The 20,071-nt window shown below is 37.9% G+C and overlaps 1 protein-coding gene across 1 annotated transcript in view; it reads left to right on the forward strand.

Annotated features, from left to right (window-relative positions):
• The first annotated feature begins 2,027 nt into the window (after positions 1–2,027).
• Positions 2,028–20,071, forward strand: part of RXFP2 (relaxin family peptide receptor 2) — a 31,237-nt gene continuing 13,193 nt past the window's right edge. Inside the window, exons 1-11 of the mRNA XM_068672697.1 lie at positions 2,028–2,427; positions 8,736–8,882; positions 10,519–10,596; positions 11,690–11,795; positions 12,784–12,855; positions 14,330–14,401; positions 15,330–15,401; positions 15,764–15,835; positions 17,122–17,193; positions 17,890–17,961; positions 19,009–19,080. Of these exons, the coding sequence (XP_068528798.1) occupies positions 2,205–2,427; positions 8,736–8,882; positions 10,519–10,596; positions 11,690–11,795; positions 12,784–12,855; positions 14,330–14,401; positions 15,330–15,401; positions 15,764–15,835; positions 17,122–17,193; positions 17,890–17,961; positions 19,009–19,080 (1,058 nt within the window). The 5' untranslated portion in view covers positions 2,028–2,204. The remainder of the gene's footprint in view (positions 2,428–8,735; positions 8,883–10,518; positions 10,597–11,689; positions 11,796–12,783; positions 12,856–14,329; positions 14,402–15,329; positions 15,402–15,763; positions 15,836–17,121; positions 17,194–17,889; positions 17,962–19,008; positions 19,081–20,071) is intronic.

The following is a 20,071-nucleotide window of genomic DNA, read 5'->3' on the forward strand; positions in this document are numbered from 1 at the left end:
CGCATCACCTTTGTATGACTTCAGCCTACACCTTTCCTACATATCCACATTTTATTTCAAGAACTTCTGACCTTAAAAGTCAAGTCCCGGTGTTCCTGGACACAGTCCTATATCATTATTTCACATTCCTCTATGAACACCAGTTCTTCAGATGTAGAGACCTCTTTGGTCCTTGGTAGCATTTTTCCTTGCTTCCAAGCGGCTTTGAGAAGGGAACGGGGAGATTACATAGCATTAAAAGAAACTGTAGGCATGAGAGTCTGGGCATACAAAAAGACACCTAAAAAGTCTGTGTTTTCTGCAAGTCCTCTGTACACAGACTACTTATTTCTGTGTGGAGATCAGCATTTAGCCTGATGCATTACTTAGCTAGTACAATGTAGTGCTCAAAAACTCATCTCAGTGAGTACATGCCCTAAATATATTATATTATATTATATTATATTATATTATATTATATTATATTATATTATATTATATTATATTATTATAAATATATCCAGGGTCTTCTACACTGAGCTGTAACCCAGACTGCTACATCAGGACAGCAAAATCAGCCATTATCCTCTGGTAATAGGCATTTGCCATTTTTATCACTGATGCAACGACAGGTAAGCAAAGACATATAAAAGACTTCTAGTGATTTAATCAGTCCCACCTGTGGCACAGGCAGGGCATTATCTCTGCTACTGTTGTGACACATCCCTCAGACTGAAGGCCCCATGAGAGCCCCTGTATGTGAATTTAACACAGTTCCAAAGCAGAGAGAGAAGCAGGAAAGGTCTCCTTTGCAGCTGGTTACAGCTCAGTCCCCTGAACAGACAACTTGCTAAGAATGGGATGCCAACAACCAGCAATGACATTCACTTCACTGTTTCATGTGATCCCCACATAATCCTGCATGACCCTCTGTTATATTTTTAATTTTCATGTGCTGAAACCAAATGCCATCCATCCCTTCTTTTAGAATAGGCAGTGCCTGGGAAGATAGGATGTGCAAAACAGAGACAGAGCCAAACAGTGCCAAGCAAGGCACCTTTAGGCCTTTCCACCTATGCTGACTTCAATCACCTTCTGCATTTCAATGCTGGTGAATGTCCACATTTCCACCTGCTGTTTCAGAAACTGCAGAAACTCTACAGTGCTACACAGCACTACAAAATACAGGTGGAAATGTGCCACATCCCACTCTCACCTTCATTTGCCTCCCACATTCAACATAAAGAGCACCGTGGGCTGGGATCGTAAATGCCTCTAAGATAATTGTGGTGGCTGAAGTCAAATACATTCTTGAACGAGTCTCCATCCTCACTTAAATTGTTCTTTGCCTTGCATAGAAGTGAATGGCTGTTTGGCCCTCTAACATTGGGTATTTTTTATTGTAGGGTGTAGACCATCCATACACATCACATTTTTGTAGTCCCCTTTTCTGAAGATTTTTGCATTCTTCCTGTTAGCTGTTGTATTTCAAAGTATTGTAGACAAAAGTTATCAATAATTTCAGGTTATACAATGTACTACAATCTTTTTGCATTGATTTTCCCCATTTAAGTCAAAATATAGCATGGAAGAACATAGTGTCGCTCATCACATATATTGGTTAAATGCACTGCAAACTTATATGAAATGATGTATAATGTTAGAAGAACGTGTCTGCCTTATTTAATTTTAAATACAGATAGTGGTGTAGGAAAAGATCTTTCACATGTCTGTAGTATCCTCTTCTGGGAAAAAAAAAAAAAAAAAGTTTTCACTGAGGACACATAAAGGCATAACACAGGGCAGAAAAATATTAACTTTTCATAATAATAATTAGGGCACAAGTGTAATGAACCTTCTTTGAGAAAAAAACTTTAAGAAATCACCCTTGGAGACAGCAAAGGGGCTGATTTCAGTGGCCCAGCTGTGCGGTATTTAACGTCATGTTTAAGCATTTGGGTGTTAATCTTCAGTTGGCTTTGTAATTAAAAAATCTGAATAACATCATTACTCTGTAATCCCAGCTGTGATACGACAACAGCAAACTGTTTAGAGATTTTCATTTTCCTTATAAAAGTAACTTCGTATGTAAAGAAACACCTCGGATCCAGAAATCGCCCTGTCAGAAGTGAGTTGTGAACGCAGTAAAATCGGAATCCCTTGCGCTCTTTCTCAGGCACAAGCAGTGGCAAACCAGGAGCCAGACAAGACGTCTGCGATGGTTTATGACAAGTGCTGACAACCTGGTGGGTGAGAGGGAGCAGGGGCTGGGAGCATGCTCGGTGCCACGCATCCCATCCTGGCTGGGGCTCTGCAGGAGGGTAGCTGCGAGGGGCCCAGAGCAGAGCACGGCTCCATGGCCACACTCGTCCCCTCGCCCGTCCCGTCCCCTTCGGGCTCCGAGGATGCTGTTCCTGCTCTGTGTCATTCTTCTGTTAGGAATCAAAGGTAAGACCACTTCTCACTTAATTCTTTATTAGCCTGAGTGCCTTTTGGGACGCATTAACAAGAAATTTCATTTAAAGTGAGGAATCAGTAAGGAATTTTCATTTGCATGATTTTGTTAAACTTTTTTTTTTAATTATTTTTTTAAGTTTAAAGTAGGTGAGAAAATCTGATTTTGTAAAACGATTGAATTGCCCAACCAGGTTGCTTTAAATTTTGATTAAATTTATCGGCTACAAAACTAATTGATAAAGCCATGCTTTTTCAAAAAATACCTAAGGTAATGAAACATCGTTCTGATCAGCAAGCTTCGCCTCTGTATCATAGCACATTTTCTACATATTAGGTGAAAAAAAGGAAGCATTTAACTTAGCAACTAAGTTTTCATGGGTATTTCCCAATTTAAGCAAAACTTGTGGTAATTCAGTGAAGCAAATATTTTCAGTATAAGCAAATTCAAAATAGAATGATACATTTAAGCAAGCATGTTGAATCTTAGAAACAATTGCCTAAAATATTGCTTCTATGAGAAAACTTCTCTTTCACTAGAAACACTAGTTTAGCAACAATATACAAGTGGAAGTTACAGTCTTTCCTTTAAACAAATTTTCAAAAATTAAAACATTTCAGTTCCTACACAAATTAATTTTTAATAATAATAAATAGTTTTCTTATGCTTAGCAATTCTTGAAGTATTGTAGGAAAGTGAATAAATGGTTTTCATTGTAATTAGCTCATGAATGGCAATTCTTAAGCTTGTGGAAAGTTCTTTAATGAAATAGCATTTTTTTTCTAATAATGCAGAGTGTTATCAAAGTAAGAAAATGAAATGGCAAGTGCATTACTAGGAAGAAAATAAATTAAAAAGAAAAATAAAATGCCAGCCTGTTAGAAATGGAAAACAAGTAAGAGAGAATATATTATTTGTTCTGTAGACAACCTGTTATAAAGGAGTGGAATATGCAGGATTAGAAAGTATTGAATTTTATTAAATACTCTATTTAAAGATATCTACTTTTAAATTGCTGTTTTGCTTATCACTGAAGAACATTGTGCTAGTGTAAAATGTTTATTTTAATGTAAAGTTGTTTTAATTATCTTTCCAAAATTGACTTTAAGACAAAACATCTAGTGAGTCAACTTTCCATTCCTTATATTGCTTTCATTGTCACAAGTCTGATTAGCTGAAACAAAAGTTGGAAGTAGCTTATTACAACCACCACCACCCCCTTACTATCTTCTCTATTTACACACCATTAAATAAATCTTTATTTATTTGGGACAGTTAGAAAAAATATTAATATCCCTTCTATTATTTCAAATTGCTTTTTCCATAAATAAAGAAGCAGACAAGCAAACGGCTGTATTACTAAAGGTCATTATTTCTCAGCTGCTCCCCCTCCATAATAGACAATAAGGGCTGAGACAATTTTGCATCAGAGCGTTCAGACTAGAGAGGGACCGAGTCCACAGTGACACAGGTACAAGCAAGCATCGCAGGGAGGGGGATACGAGTCAGAGAGAGCTTTCCTCTGGTGTGTGTTTTGTCTTCACCGTGTTTCAGGAGGTACAGAAATATGAAGTGAATGACTGATGTGCCCCCGCACGTTTTCAGTCTTGCCCCTTCCTCTGAAATGTTGCCAAAAATGTGTATATAGTAAGTATAGCAACCTTGGGAATGTCACAAGATACAGTTACATCTGGGAAAGCCACATCTGCAGCAGGTCTCAAAGGAAAAACATCCATATTGCTGTAAAATGGGTGTTGAATAGCGGCTGTTTAGTTACAGACTCTGAAATTCTTCGATACGTGAGTCCACTTTAAAAGAGTGGGAAATATCACTAGATTACAAACACTCTTGGTATTTGAATGGCTGGTTAACCTTCAAAGTTTGCCCTTCGTATTTAGCGGAATAAATCGATGCTGCTTAAAAAGGTGGTGTTTTACTGCCCTCTAACGGCTGACGACAAACAGCTCCCCCTCTTTTTTTAATTTTTTTTTTTTTTTTTTTTTTTTGGGGGGGGGGGTAGTTATTCCCCCAAATCTCTCTCCTGCAGCCACTGGGACACCAGGTGTCCAGCCAAAAGGAAGCCTTACATGTCAAGACCTGCGGAAAGTAATTGTGCAGCATCCTGGGCATGTTGGAGAAACAAAACTGGCATGCTGCTGGGTGGAAAGGGGGATATTCAAATCAGAGTCCTGCCTTTGTAATTAATGCTAATTAGCCAAGCTGTGCCTGAAACATCAGTGATTAAAATGTGAACACGTGAATACGTCTCATCTGTCTGAATTGATAGGAAGCCCAGGAGGATCCTCTGGTGTGACTGACAGAACAGGCATCTCTAACAGTGGGCTCTGACTTTATATACCACTGCCTAGTGATTCTATGCTTGATGAATTTAAGGATAAAATATTCAATCCCAGATTGTTTAGCCTTTTTATTTACCTTTTTTATTTTCTTTTTAATGAACTGCTGTTCAGAGCAGCTATAACACCTCCTCAGTGAGGAACTGCTTCTCGGTGTTACGGTCCAGACCTTAATAACAGGGCCAATGCTTGCCAGTGATCAGTTCAGTTCTGGCAATAAAATATGAAAAATAATAATAATAAAGCCACTAGCTATTATAAATGTGACAATTAATCATTTTTAAGTGTCACACAACTACCAAACATAAGTTATGGTGTGACTCACTTTTCAACCAGGAGAAGGAATCACTTGGTAAAGGTGCCATTCACTTCAAAGTGAGAGGTCAGGGATGATGTTTCCCTGTGGAGCACTGTGGATGAAGAGGCTGTCACTGTAATAAATACAGGAACCCTAAAGCAAGCAGGTTTTAGATTCATGTGAAAAAACAGATTAGAGTGCTTTTTTTTTTTCTTTTGTAAATTTTTTTAAATATCACAAATGATGGTCTATAATTTGCACTGTTGTTTTAATCCTGCTCACCATTCAGACCATTAAATGGATGTTTAATATGGACAATGCACATAACTTCAAAAATGTTCTTGCACAAGTTCTCGCAGTTCACCAGACACCTCTTTACCTGTGGTTTGAATCTACGGAGTACTTTTTTTCCATGGAAAATTTGGTACAAAGCCAACTCTTTCTTTTCCCAGCCAGAAAGAAACATTGGTGGAAAAGAATAATTAAGAAAACTTAGGTCTGTGCACATTTTTGTGTGTGTTTTAGTGTGTGTTGAAACAGGAACATTGAAACAGGATCCAGAAATGTAACAGTTTCTGTTTCCATTTCTGATTATTTTTTTAATCCTATGTTCTTATGATTCATTTTTGTTTCATTTTTGTTTTTATGATTCAGTGTTGTTTATCGTCTCTTCCTTCCTGAGCAATGCTGAACTTAACCATAGCTGAGTTTCAGCTGAGCCCCTAATCAATGATCTGATTTCAGTGACTTTGAAGCTAAGTAAAGCAAGCTGGTCTGCCTGCTCTCACAGCGACCTGAGAGCGCTGAGGACAGGATCAAAAAGGCTGTTGTCACCTGAAAAGTGCCTCAATTATGTGCATTATAACAGCTCCAAGCAGTGTTAGTTCAACAAGGAGCTTCCAAAAAAAAAAGATTTTATCCCTCTAAAATCTTGTCTTAGTGCAATGGACATTTGCAGAGATTGTTTTGTTTTTTGTTTTTTGCTTTTTTTTCTGCTTTAAACAAAACTGTTCTTACAACCACAGCTACTGAGCCGACGTACTTTGCTTGTGCTATTAAGTTTGCAATCAATTTATAGACTTGTTCTATTAAAGGGCGTTGAATAACAGCAGCATGCTTGAGGACTGTGCACATATTGCATGAACCCAGCTGATCCTCAGTAATGTGCAATATCGTTTGGTCGATTTGTGCCACTCAGAAATTTATGGCAAGAAACAGGGGGAAATCTGCTAGTAACCAGAGAAGGAGCAGCTCCATCATAGGCAGAAATCTGAAGATTGAATTTTATCACATGGTGAACAAAGGAGTGCTCTTATGGTATTATTGCTTTGAAAGCAAAGCTTCCACTTTTATCTGTAGCTATTCATCAGCCTAAGTGCTGTCTGTGGGGTAGTAAATCATGAGTCTAAGCAAACTGCTCCATCCAGCACTGCAGACACTGAGAGAGGATGCGATGCCCACCAGACCCTGAGCCTTACTGGGAAGTGGACAAGGAGCAACTGTATCCACCAGGGCTGTAAATACACCATGCTTGATGAACAAGCAAACTGAGACAAGTTCCAATGAATGTAGAGACAAAGAGAAAACTGAAGAAGCCCCTTCTGTTTGGGTAGCAGCTGATTTCTTGTCCATGAGAGCAATTAACTGAATGCTGGGACTGAAGAGAGGCTCAGGCTGAATTTTCCATCTACCACCCCACATGCAATCTGCTGCGGTTTTGCTTCTCTTGAGAGGTCAGGGACACAACTCAGTCCCCTGGAAAGACAATGTCAGGCCATACTGAGCATATATGTGAAGTTTGAAAAAATGCTTCATAACAGTGTTTGTCTGTCCCGTGAATACAAGAAGAAGGCTTTTTTCCAGTCCAACTTTTGTGCAATATCTGACACATGAAAAAATTAGATTAAAAAAAAATACTGACAGTGGCATAAGAACTTGATAAAAACAGTAAACTATCACAGTTTAATTGCAATATTGTTCAAAATAGTAACATACAAAGATGCAAAGTTTTACCAGTCTGTTTTTATCAATGTTTTGGGTCTCAGGAAGAGCTTTCAGAAACACCAGTCTACAGCTCTTCCTCTGTCTTCCAAACAACACAACAAGAGGATGTCAGCAGTATCTCACTTCAAAAGGCAAGGCTTATCTTGATGAGATTTTTTTCCAAAATGAAGAGAAATTGGATATCAAGTCTCAGCTTGGACTTGACTACATATTTCATCTCCTCTTGTCTTGTGCCTTAACCCCAATTCTTTGTATCACACAAAAACTACTATCATTAGGAGAGCGTTATTTAGATAAAACTAAAACATATTCACTTGTTAAAGATCACTGTTTAGCTGTACTTCTGCTCTTTCTATACGTGCTGGTGCTATATAGCCCCTAATTGTCCATTGGCCTCATAGGAATTGGATTACCTCACTTTGTTTTAGTCATTTCTGCCTGCAATTTCATCCCATGTATTTCATTTCAGTCTTGCGTATAGTCCCCTAGGGGTCTCGTGTGTCTAAATTCAAATTCAGCATGGCTGCCTTTGCAAGCTGGGTCCACAGGCATCTCCATCAGTTCAATGATCCATCATTGGATCATAATCCAATTTGCTTTGTCAAACTTGAATTACACTTTTCAAAGAATTTGCTAAATAATAAAAACAAATAAATAATTAAAAAAAAAAAAAAAAAACAATAACAACAGCTGCACAATGCAAAGTGTTATACTATGTTTTGTTTACTCTGCTTTTTTTTTTTTTAGCATTTTTTTTGTAAGAAAAGGGTTTTCTTCTATTAGGTTTTCATAAAATCTCCTGAAAACTTTGTGGAAAGAAAAAAGTGCTTTTGCAAATGTTCCATAGCTGTAATGGAATAATATAGCAGATTTCCTGTAAATGTTCTGCAGAAATGCAGTCTTCTGTTATGTGTGCTGATACAGGAAATAAAAAGTACTATCTTGCTTTTAACATCTTGTCTGAATTGGTGATTTACAAGACTATAAATCTGATTGAATTATTGCAAATATATATATATATATATATTTCAAAAGTAAAGTGATAAATCTGATACCACTCTTTGCAGATTCCTATCAGAATTTGACTTGCAAATTGCTCAAAGATTTTACTGCAGTTGTGTGCAATAAGTCTTACAAGTTGCATCTCTCTGATGTGCAAGCGAACACTTCTTTATTGCCTAGCCACCTTCAGCATGGGAAGTGGCTTTCCACATGCTCCAGCTGGAAATACTCTCTCCACATAAGACTTCCATCTCCCTGTACCAGGAGCACCAAAACTCCATTGCCCTGTCCACCCACTTATATGTTTTGCAACATAATGTTCACACCATCAACAAATCAGTCTACCAGGAAAGGATACTGATAAGCATATTACTTATTTATTTAATTATTTATTTGTTGGCTAGCAATGTGTTCAGCAGATAAAGGAAAAGAGAGAAGAAAAGCAAACAGACACTTTTAGATGTCTCTCCTAGATTCCAGCTGTAGAAATCCATTTCTAGATGATGCCATAACAAATTAAAATGACACGTAACATACTTCAAAGTGTAAAATGAAATTGCTCTGTCACATGCAGTGGTTGTAGCTTCATCATTTTTTATATACTCTGCTCTAGAAGAAATGTCTTTCCATATTTTCTCAGAGTCCTGCTTGATGGAAGGCGTTTCGGTTGATGCGGTCTGCCAAAAGGGTTATTTTCCATGTGGAAATCATACAACGTGCCTCCCACGGGCATTTCACTGTGATGGCATAAATGACTGTGAGAATGGTGCAGACGAGGAGAACTGTGGTAAGTACAGCAACAGCTGTAAGTGTGCAGAAACGAAATCTAGCTGTGGGATGTGTTCCTCCAACTAATACACATGGAATCACTAACAGCCTTCAGATGATCTGCAAGCCTGACAAGTCTGGGGTTTTTAGTGTGACTGAATATTTTAATTTCTTCAGTGAATGAGGAAATTACACCATGCTGGTCAGGATGCCGGCTGGCATGCTGACACCATGCCAACTGACTAAAGGCATGCCCCAGGCAGACTCCAGTGGTGAAAATCCTGCACAGTCCTCTGCTGTGGAGAGGGGGTAATCACTGCACATCTGTGTGGGGAATCCTTCAAAGGGGATGCATGGGCTCCTGCAGATAAATAGGGGTTCTCAGACTCAGTAAGGCTTTTCAATAGCAGATGATTTTAAGTATTTTAAGAGTTTTAGTTATATACATATGTCAGTATATGTGCATGAGCACATATGGACTTGGTGGTGGTCATACCACCATTCCTCTTATTGATCTCCATGCTTGCTCTCAATCCAGAAGAGCTATGAAGAAGTGAGGTCAATGAGACTGATCTCCTTTTTTGGGCTAAGAAACGATCCCTGTTTTGCAGCATGGTTCCCTCTACATCACATTCAAGTTGTGAGACTCTAAAACACGTTGGGTCAGAAGCTAATGTGTCAACTCTACTGTCATCTCCTGCTTTGTATCCTCCCTCCCCACCTACTTCCTAGTGTAGTTCTTACATCACTTTCACTTCTTTTTCTTCTTTCTAGGTATTCCAAACCACCCTCCTGTGCCTCTTTCCTTCTTCTTTACCACCACCCCTCACTACCATCTTTAAATAGGGTCCTTTGTATTTGTGACTTACCACGTGGCACATTGCCAATGCCATTACCAACTCCAAAATTCACCTTGGTGTACTAACACTGATTGCTCCAAAGACTGATATTCTTCGTATAAAATAGAGATTCCTATCTTCTGCTAACCTATTAAAAATTCTATGCTATATGAACATTAACTTGTTTTCTCTCAAATACAATATAACTTGTAAAATTGCCTATTCATTTCACTGTTCCAGCCATGATCTGTTCTCATTATTTTCCATGGTTTGTCTGAAATCTGAGGTCACCATTTGTATTCATTTACTTGAAATTGGTGTAAACTTCCTGTTTTTTACTGAGTCACTTTCGATGTTTTCATTCCTGTCCTAAAATACTCCCATTATCATGTACATTTTCACTGTAAATAATTTGTAACTTTCCGTGCTATACCATGTACTACAGCATGGGTTTCTTTGCTATGTTAAGCATTTTATTTTAGCATTCACTTATTTTTTTGTCAACACATCTAATAATATTTTACATAATCTTTAGATTTCTCTCTGCCATGGTCATAGTCTGGTGCACTTCTGCCATTCCACTTGCATGAGATTTCTTAATTTGGGTTTATAATAGATATTCATAATAACAAAAAAGACGATCAAAACAATCATTTTGAAGATTTACTTTTGCTTACATCCCATATCAGAAAACAGACAGAAAACAGATACACCCCACAGTCAAAATACGTGTTCTCTGGTATTAATGTTCTGGTTTTCATTAAAAGTTGATGTAGAATTTAAAGTATAGATGACAAATGTTAACACTTCTTATAGGAGATAACAGTGGATGGGCAAGTATCTTTGATATGGTTCGTGGAAAGCCTAATTATCTGGATTTATCAGAAGAATGCTGTAAGTAATCGGGGCTTTTTTCCATTTCATTGCCATTCTGACTTAATCCTAAGTGCACTATAACACCCTTATTAGTATCCTCACACTATTTTACATTTCTAAGACTTTTCACAGCATATACATATTTACTATAATTATAGAGATATCTGGAATTTTAGATGAGCTCAGGGAACTCCTTTGGCTTCCCAGAGCTTTTTGCACACACACCAGGCAGAGCAGAGTGAAGCTGTGTGGAGCATACTTGTTAGTGCCAGGTTGCAGCTCTGCAGACTTGCAGGAAAATAGTAATTAAATTTTTGAAAACTTTTGGAAATCTAATAATTGTTTTCATCTCACTCTGGAACAAAAGAAAAAAGAAAGATTTCTTTGTGAAGCTTTTAAAAAAAAAAAAAAAAGATTAAAAAATCTTGAATTGGTTTACATTAAACCCTTCTAAAATATTTTTCTTGCCTACTGATGAGGAGTCATAAGCCCCAAAGCCCCAGATTAGTCAAAGTAGTACAGTTCTGAGACAGCTCTTCAGAAGAACTGCCAAGGAGGGGCAGCCAAAAAGCCTTTAATTGCAGCAAGCAAGGACAGCATTGTGGCAAGAAAGAAGCAAGTTTAGATGCTGTGTTCCCGCTTGTCCGCACTAAAATCAAAGCATCCAGTTTCTCCGTGAGTTGTAGTGACTTTAACTAATCTGCATTCTCTGTGGAAACTGTTGTATCAGCAATTTCTCAGACATCCTCATTTGTGTGTTATCTATATATTTATATATATAGAGAGTATATCCTGTCTTTCAGTTAACCTTATTGCAGCTGGTACTGTATTTACGGAGAATAGGATTTTAAATTTGACTTATATTTTACCTGTGTTTGAGTTTATTATGTGTAAATTACTGCAGTCCTAGAAAGCACAGCAGCATCTTTTAGAGCCTTCCTGACAGGTGAACCTTACAAAGGTAATTTGGGGAGGGGGGCATGTTAGACATCTTAATGTCCAATTCCTTTCTAAAAAAGGGTCTTAGTGTGATACCCCATCTGATCAGAAGTACTTGGTGGGTCTAAGACATATATATGTAAGACACTCCCTCAATAATTCATTTTCCTAGGTCTCCAGCAATACCCAGAAGGCTGCAGCTGCATGGAAACAGAACTGGAATGTGCTGGAGTTAATCTGAAGTCTGTCCCACTCGTTTCAAGTAATGTAACTGTCCTGTAAGTGGAGTCCCTTTTGCTCCCCAGCATAAAGCTTTACTAGAAACAAAGATATGCCTGAACACACTTTGCATAGTGCTGTACTACCAAATGTGGGCCCTCTGCACTCAGAGACTGCAGGAAAGAGCAGCCCACTATAGGCACTTACTAGGGATTTACCAGTATGTAGTGAATGCTGTGAGTGTTTGGCTACAAGGTCCACTTCAGGGTGGAATTCATTTGACAAAATATATGTGTGTCAGCAGCGTAAACCAGTCATCTAATACAGGTCATAGGAACTGCACACAGACTGTGTTTACTTCTCTCCCCTACAGAGAGTTTGGGTGTTAGCTGAGAAGAGGATTTTGCACTGTCCACGTTACAATTAGGCGAGCTGAATGCCACTTGGGTTTGTCATTCCTATTGCTTCAAGTCTGTGGGCCCCAGGGTGCTCACTAAAGATCACTGGTTGTGCAGCCAGCACTCGGGTAATGGGCACCCACCAAATATTGCTGAAGTTACCACAGCAGGAATTTCAGGATTATTGCTTCTTAATGATGACTCAGAGCTCCCTATTTCAGCTTGCCAGCTCCAGTTTTACAGGCTGTGAAAACGTATGTAAGGCTGAATCCTTGGTAGCATGGGAAATTCCCAAAGATCTGCCTGGATCAGCACAGGGAAATATTTAGAAGAGGCCATCCTTAAACTGAGTAAAGAAGTTGGATGGCTTTCAGTTAGCTTGTTCAAGTGGTCAAGTGCATTTGCTTTACAAAGAGATCAAAGTGAGAACTGTCCCTCCCAGCTAATCCTGGGAGGGCACTCAAGCTTCACCTGGGGATTCAAACAATGAGGATGGATGACAAAGAAGCTGAGGAGGCTACCAGGCTTCCCAGGCAGTGTGATGCACCCAAAGTAATGCACCCAGTGTTAAGAAATGCAATGCAATGCACCCAAAGACTGTTTTAGACTCTGAGCCTGTGTTTAAACATCAGTTCCTGATTACTTTTAGGTCACTCGCACACAACCAGATCCATTCTCTTCCAGATGAAGTTTTCAGCAAGTACACAAAGGTGAAGAAAATGTAAGTATCTTGACAGTTTATTAAAGCATTACATGAGTCCAGGACTGCATGAAATGCATAAAATCAATGCACAGTCACCTCTGTGTTCACTTTTTAACAGCGCTTGCTTTCAAAATTGATGTTTTGATCATGCTGGGCTGCCAGTCTAGCTGGATAGGCACAGATGCGGGCAGCTTCATACACAGAGATCTGGTCTCACTCCCTGGCACAGAAAAATAAGTAAGCAGAAAATAAATCTGCCAAATAAGCACTACTGCCGTTTGGTGATGAAACTGCAACTTACTGTTTTAAAAGGTTAAATAACACATCTTTTAAATTTTTCCCTTTTCTTTCTTTTTTGATGCCACAATACCATGGAAACCAAACACAAATTATGAAATTAGCTGCACACATGGCAAGTTCTACTATGTAGTCAGTCCTCTCATAGATCACTGGTACGTTTTTTCAAGCCGGATGGTGTCTTCCATGTTCTTTATATAGTAAGTGGCCTTCTTATTGGAATTTGACTTGGAGGGCTTCCAATATAGCTTCCTCCGAGTTCCTGTAGGAACCAGTCTGCCTTCCACTGAGTTATGAAGAAGGGAGACGTTTGGATATTAAGAGGTAGAATGACTTGTATCCTTTTTAAATATGGCTGCTGTTAATAACAAAAATAAAAAAGAAGAATCAATCAATCAGTCAGCACTGTAATTGGCATCTCCCTCAGATAAATTCTTATGGGATTAAGGTATACATATAAAGCTAGCAAATATGTGGTCTACATGAGAAAACGGACAAATATAAGGGTAAAAATTCATAGACAGACATATGATAAAACCTCATTAAAAACAAACAAACAAAAAAACATACATACACAATATTTGAGCTCACCTTTTGTTTTGGATTGGATAGTGTATGCCTTTTGCTAGATAATTCCTAATGACAGCTCAAACCACCATCCATCCAGAAGAGATTAGCAGCCTTCAAGAATTGCCTTTCCATGGGAAAGGCCTGTATAATTTGAAGAGTGGGCAGGGTGCTAACCAATTTTATATAAACAAAATACATATGCCACTAATTTTCAGCAGAGGTGCATCACTAGATTCAATGTACATTAACACGAGTGTCAAGAAGGATGGCCTCACTATTTTTTACATTTCATAAAATTCAAAATAATATGCCTGCAGCCTCGAACAGTATCAGCTTTTCTCTCCAGCCTCCAGTGCTTTCTATTTTGCACCTTCTTTTTATACCCTATGATGTTCTATTCCAAAAAAATAATCAAGAAATGAGAATGACACAGCCACATATTGAATAGCTTCATAGAAGTCATTAGAAAGTTCTGCTCTGGTGGAAAATACTTCAGTGGTGCTACATCAGGCATTAATTTAGTAGTGTGCTTTAAATGGCAGAAGGGGATAAATAGTGGATTATGAAACACCTGCAATTCTAAGTTAATAAGATTATCCTGGTTTTCTTACCTTTTCTGCACCAGATTTCTACAAAACAATTGCATCCAGACAATATCGAGGAAAGCATTCGTTGGGCTATACAAACTTCAGAAATTGTGAGTGCAGTGAGTGTCCTAATTTTGCCTTTTTATATCACACATTGTTTCTTGGGTATCACAGAGCAAACATCCTTCAAAAAAAATTGGGAAGTTTCATCTAAACTTCCACCCTTCAGCCTCATTCAAACACAATTCAGCATATTCTAGTACCTTAAGAAAGGTGCTAGAAGTCAGCAGTCCTTATATTTTAACTCCTACTGTGACTCTAATTGAACTCTGGGACAAAGACAAATCACTGAACTTCTTTCTTTATCACCACACACACATTATAAACTTCATTTGGTATGTGTACCTGACAGTGCCTCATTAGTTGATTTTCACAAAACGTATTGGCTAAATTATTCAGATGTTGGTATTTATATCATATTTTAGACAGTATTTCTCAAAATCCAGGTACCTCACCACTTCCAACAGCTGATAAAATCTCAGTGCCTTTGAAAATCCTGTTAATCTTACAGGCTTCTTATCAAGTTTGGGTTAAAAAACTACAGTTATTGACATTTTGACAGATCAATGTTTATTAATGCAAAGCATTTTTTCACCATCTCTGGCATGGTCTGAAATAGTGTATGTATATGACCTAGGAAAAGTTGTCCATTGCATCACAGCAAAACATATCTACCCCTGTGCAGCACAAAACTATTCATAAAACACGTTTTTAATGCTTTACCAAGCATCGTTCCACATATAAAATATTAAAAAGCATTAAGTCAAATGCTATTGCCGTTGCAGTAGCAGACAGCCTTTTATGAGATAGTAACCTTAAAATACAGCATTTTAAAATCCAGCATTGCCTGTCACAGTTGTTTATCTTTCTGGTTGCTCTCATCATGTCTGAATGTTTTTGGCTTCCTCTCTTTAAAATTAATCTACCAGGTTTTAGATAGTATTATTTTAGTTCCAGCATTATACTCTTTGTCAACAGGTATCTCAGCCATAACTGCATCACCAGCTTGAAACCTGGGGTATTCAGAGATCTACACAAACTGAAATGGCTGTGAGTACCCATTTTCTCCTTGTCTGTAAAAGTATTATTCATTTCTAGCAACGTATGCATATCTGGCTTCGGTTTAAAAGGAAAGAAACAAAGCAGTAAATCTATGTTTGTACATAGCATTCTGTACAAAAATATTGTGAAAGATTACAGCCTGCAACTCATTATTGTTGTTACAAAGACTACATTTCAGTTTTTGGAAGTCTAGTTATTCTGGGTCCATTTTCTAGGCCTAGTTATTCTGGAATTGCAGACAAGAAGCTTCCTTGTGGTTTGCTCAATTTGTCCTTCTTTTTGCTGTTTCCTTACAAGGACCACTGATGTAGAAAGAAAAAAAAAAAAAAAAAACTATTCTTTCTTTCCAGAATTCTGGATTATAACCCAATAGCGAAAATTTCACAGCAGTTATTTACTGGCCTAAAGTCTTTGTTTTTTCTGTGAGTATTGCTCTTACACATTTTCATATTGATATTGTTCAATACCCAAGTAGCTTTCCCTTCTATCTTTTTGTTTTTTTCCTCCAAATTCCTTCATTTTCCCAAGATTTCAAGCATATCCTTCATGAAGGAGTCACGCTTGCCAACTCCCAATACTTACCTATTCTAGATTCAAATGTGGATTTCTCACAAGCATTTTTCACGCTAGGACCATCCTAATTATGTTTCAGTTAAAACTAAAGCACATTCTTGAAGTTGTGAAACTGTTCAGGATCATATCTCTTTTCCCTGAACACCTATAAGAAACTCATGATCTAAACTGAAAATTCTTGAGTACAACCTGGAGAAACCTAGCCTCTCCTTTTAGAAAATGAAGAGTATCTAGGTATTGAGATAATTCACCATGCAGATCCCACTGTGATGACTATAACAGAAATTCCATTTCAGACAGAGATTACAGTGCGCAGGAAGGAGAAATGATATCCCATAAGCTCCTTCCACCACCCTCAACAAGTAAATCAGCACCTGAGAATTACAATCTCAGTTTCTCATAAAACATAGCAGCTGTTTTTATTAGTATCCAGGGAAATAAATCATTTGGTTTTGCTAGTGGAAAATGCATTTTTTTGCTACTAGTCCCTTGGCTCAGGGCAGAGAAGATGAAAAACTTTGCATCTTTAATTAGTCAATGACTCAAGTGTCTCAGCTAAGCTCCTGGTAGGCAGCTGTGGCCACCAAAGCTGGCATTAGTAACTTGGAGAATTGAAATACTGCCCTACCCTTATCGTCCATACCCTTACCAGCTCCCATGGGAAAGAGCTTGAGAAAGGTCAGAGCACGTGTGGAAAACCTACAATACCAGTAGTGAGGATTTAACTTTTTTAATGGACACATGGTTTTGTTTGCTTGTTGGTTTGTTGTTGGTTATTTTTTTAGGGGACGGTGGGGGGCGGGTTGATCAAATCAATATGATTCAGCATATTTCTCAGTCAGTCCATTGCTTATTAAAGAAAAAAAAAATATTAAGAACTAGCAATTATTTTTCTGATACTAAACATGTTTTATTACTGGCAACTTACTCTTTTTTTCTTTTTTTTTTTTTTCTTTTTTTTTTCTTCTGTAGTTCTGTAAAATCTAAATTTGCCTTAAGTTTTAAAGCAATGTAACTAACCTAATCTTGGAATTTTCTCAAAAGTTTACATTTGCATATCTTTCTTACACTTACATATTTTGCTGTGAAGTATGATAAAACATCTTGTTTTCTAACCATGTTTTAATTTATGAAGATCAATGATAAACAATTCACTTGAGACTCTTCCTAAGAAGATCTGTAGTCAAATGCCTCTTATTAACTGGATGTAAGTAAATCATGTGAAAGTTTCCTTTGATAAATTATTATATCATTTTCTGTGAAGACAAAAATGCATCATTTTTTTATTCTGTTAGTCCAAGCCAGGTGTGACATTCTAAAAACAGTAGAGCCTTTGCCAATGTTGAACCTCATGTTGTCTCAAATGCCTATCTGAAAGATAGCACAGTCCTCTGCCAACATAAACTTTTAGAGCTGCTTCTTGTTCTCATGACTCTCATGAGCTTAACAAAATTCTGTCTTTCACTTCAGTTTACCAAAGAAAATGAAGTAAGTTATTGTGAATATGTTTACCCTAAGCATAACTTAGGATAAAATAGACATACGTTGCAATTAGATGTAAAACCTCCACCTAGTGGCCTCTATTTATTCTGGTATACAGGCTACATATGAGAAATGAAAATGTATTACTTTACTATTGCTGAAAGGGTTGGTGAGCTGGGCCATAAATAAAGATAAAATCACAACAAAGAAAGGGCTATACTTTGCTTTTTTTTTTTTTTTTTTTTGTTTTTTTTTTTTGTTTTTGACATTTACATTCATATTTAGATCTAGGTAATAAATTAGGGTTAATTTTGGAAGAAATAAAGGAGGGACGTAAAAAGGAGATTATGCCAGAGCTTGTACTCCCTCCTGCAAAATCATTCTACAACTCATGAATAACAGTTTCCTTATTGTTATTTAGGGATTTTGAAGGCAATCGTATTAAGACCTTAACTAATACCACCTTCCTAGAATGTGATGCGCTCACAGTATTGTAAGTAAAAGACATAAAAACAAAGCAATAAAAACCTTTTGAATATGTGTGACTCAGTTCTCAACACAGTATTTGTCTCAATATATAAAGCCTAATCAGGACAGTTGTGCTTTTGTCAGGGAGGTATTCTTTACCATTAAATGAATTATTGTAAGCATAGTCACATGGAGCATTTTGGCAATTGGCATGATATCACTTGTTTCAACAAAAAGAATAAGAAATAAGCATACTATATGCTTTCTGCGTTGTGACCAGATCATGAGTACCAGGCTTTTCAAACTCGATGAAGTCCTGGGACTCACAGTCTGATCACAAAGCAGACATAATACAGTATGCCTGAATCTCAACCTGCAGATATTTTTTCTTGCTGAATTCATTCCTCCTTCAGACCGGCATATTCCCATGCAGGGGATAAGCAAAAAATATCATTGCTGATAAAATTAAATATTTTTGTATACAACAATAATGCACATTCTAACTTTTTTCATATTCAGCTATAGTTCATGTAATACAGAGGAAAGGAAAAACAGAATCTGAAGGGGGATCTGAAGGAGGATCATGAAGAAAAACATGTAAAGATTCAGAAATATGAAGTGTTCCTTGTCCTACTTGGTGTGGTGTCTTACCAGTGAGGAAAGAGAATTCCCTGCAGTGGGATGGTATGAAACCCAGTGAGAGCAAAAGGAAAAAACAAAAACAATACACCTAAATTTGAATATGTCACTTTTCTGTCTGGACAGCAAATCCCAGCACTTTCAATCAAATAAAATTTCATGATGCTCTCTTACGTAGCTAATTGCTTGCTTTTAATTAATGCTAAGGACAGTTTTACTTAACTAACTCTTTAGCCTTGTGTAGGTTTGTTTTGCAGTGACCGCAACACACCTTGCAACTTATACAGCTTGTAAAAATTAGCCAGGGTCCTATGGAAAGTCTAATACAACTGAAAAAATAGAAAGCCAGGTAGTGACACAGAAACACAAAATTAGCCCTGTGTATTAAATTGAATCATTAGGTATTTAGGCTAATACATATTTTCCTTTACAGGATTCTTCGTGGAAATCAACTTCACTTTGTGCCGGCATATACCTTTTCCTCATTAAAAGATTTGGGGGAATTGTGAGCTTTTTACAGTCTATTTTTAAATGATAGTGTGTGAGCAGTAATGCCTGTCATCTGTGAGTGCGTTGTCCCTTTCCTGCTAAAGGTGGGCCAGGAGGCCATGCAGAAGCAAAGGCTGGAGGCCAGGAAGAGGCCAGCAAGAGGGAGCTGTGTGTAGTGCCTTAGGCAGCACCATGGGGAAGGAGAACCTGATAACCTCTGATTGTGGGATTTCTGGGATTTGCAGCAGGCACAGTTTGTAATGTATGGGCTAAAAAACAAGATCCCCCTGTATCCAAGTGACCATCAGGTTCCTTCCCCTTCTGGAAACTCCACCAGGGTCTTCCAGAGCCAACAGCATTTCTGAGTCTCTTTGGATCACTCTGCGGGTCTCTCTATTCCCTGTATACTCTACAGAAAAATAAATGGGACACAGCTTTATAGAGGTGGACCAGCCTCCTCCCTTTAGTTTTAAGATTTTAAGCTACTTTTAGATGCTAGTCTGCCACTTCCCCCAAGGATGAGCACGGATGCGTCAGGCTCACCTGCATGCAGCAGCACCACGCTGCATCTGGGCCTTGGCTACCTCGTTATCTGGCATGATGTGTTTAGGCAGGGACAGAGAATGGCTGCAGAAGGAGCAGAAGCCAAAAAGAGAAGGGAAAGCTGGAAGGAAAACCACCAGTGGCTAGAAAGATGCGAGTGATTGAAACGGGCTGCTAAAGGCTGTTGGAAGAGAACAGCAACTAGAATCATTTGTTAAAGACACTGATCTGGCATGGTGGAAACTCCATGAAACAAATAGTTTGTTCACCAAAAACAGTCTTTACCATGGGATTTGTATTTATTTTGCTTTGTTTTCTCCACGCTCTACCTATATTAAATGTGAAAGCTTCACATCTGTGTAATTAGGCCTTGATTCATCTCACCTCTCAGCAATGATTAAGTTCATAAATTATACAGAGACCCTCAGGCAACCAGGTTCCCAAATTAGATACCTCAGCTGAAT

This window comes from Anas acuta, chromosome 1 (assembly GCF_963932015.1).
Source record: "Anas acuta chromosome 1, bAnaAcu1.1, whole genome shotgun sequence".
In the NCBI taxonomy this organism is placed as follows: Eukaryota; Metazoa; Chordata; class Aves; order Anseriformes; family Anatidae; genus Anas; species Anas acuta.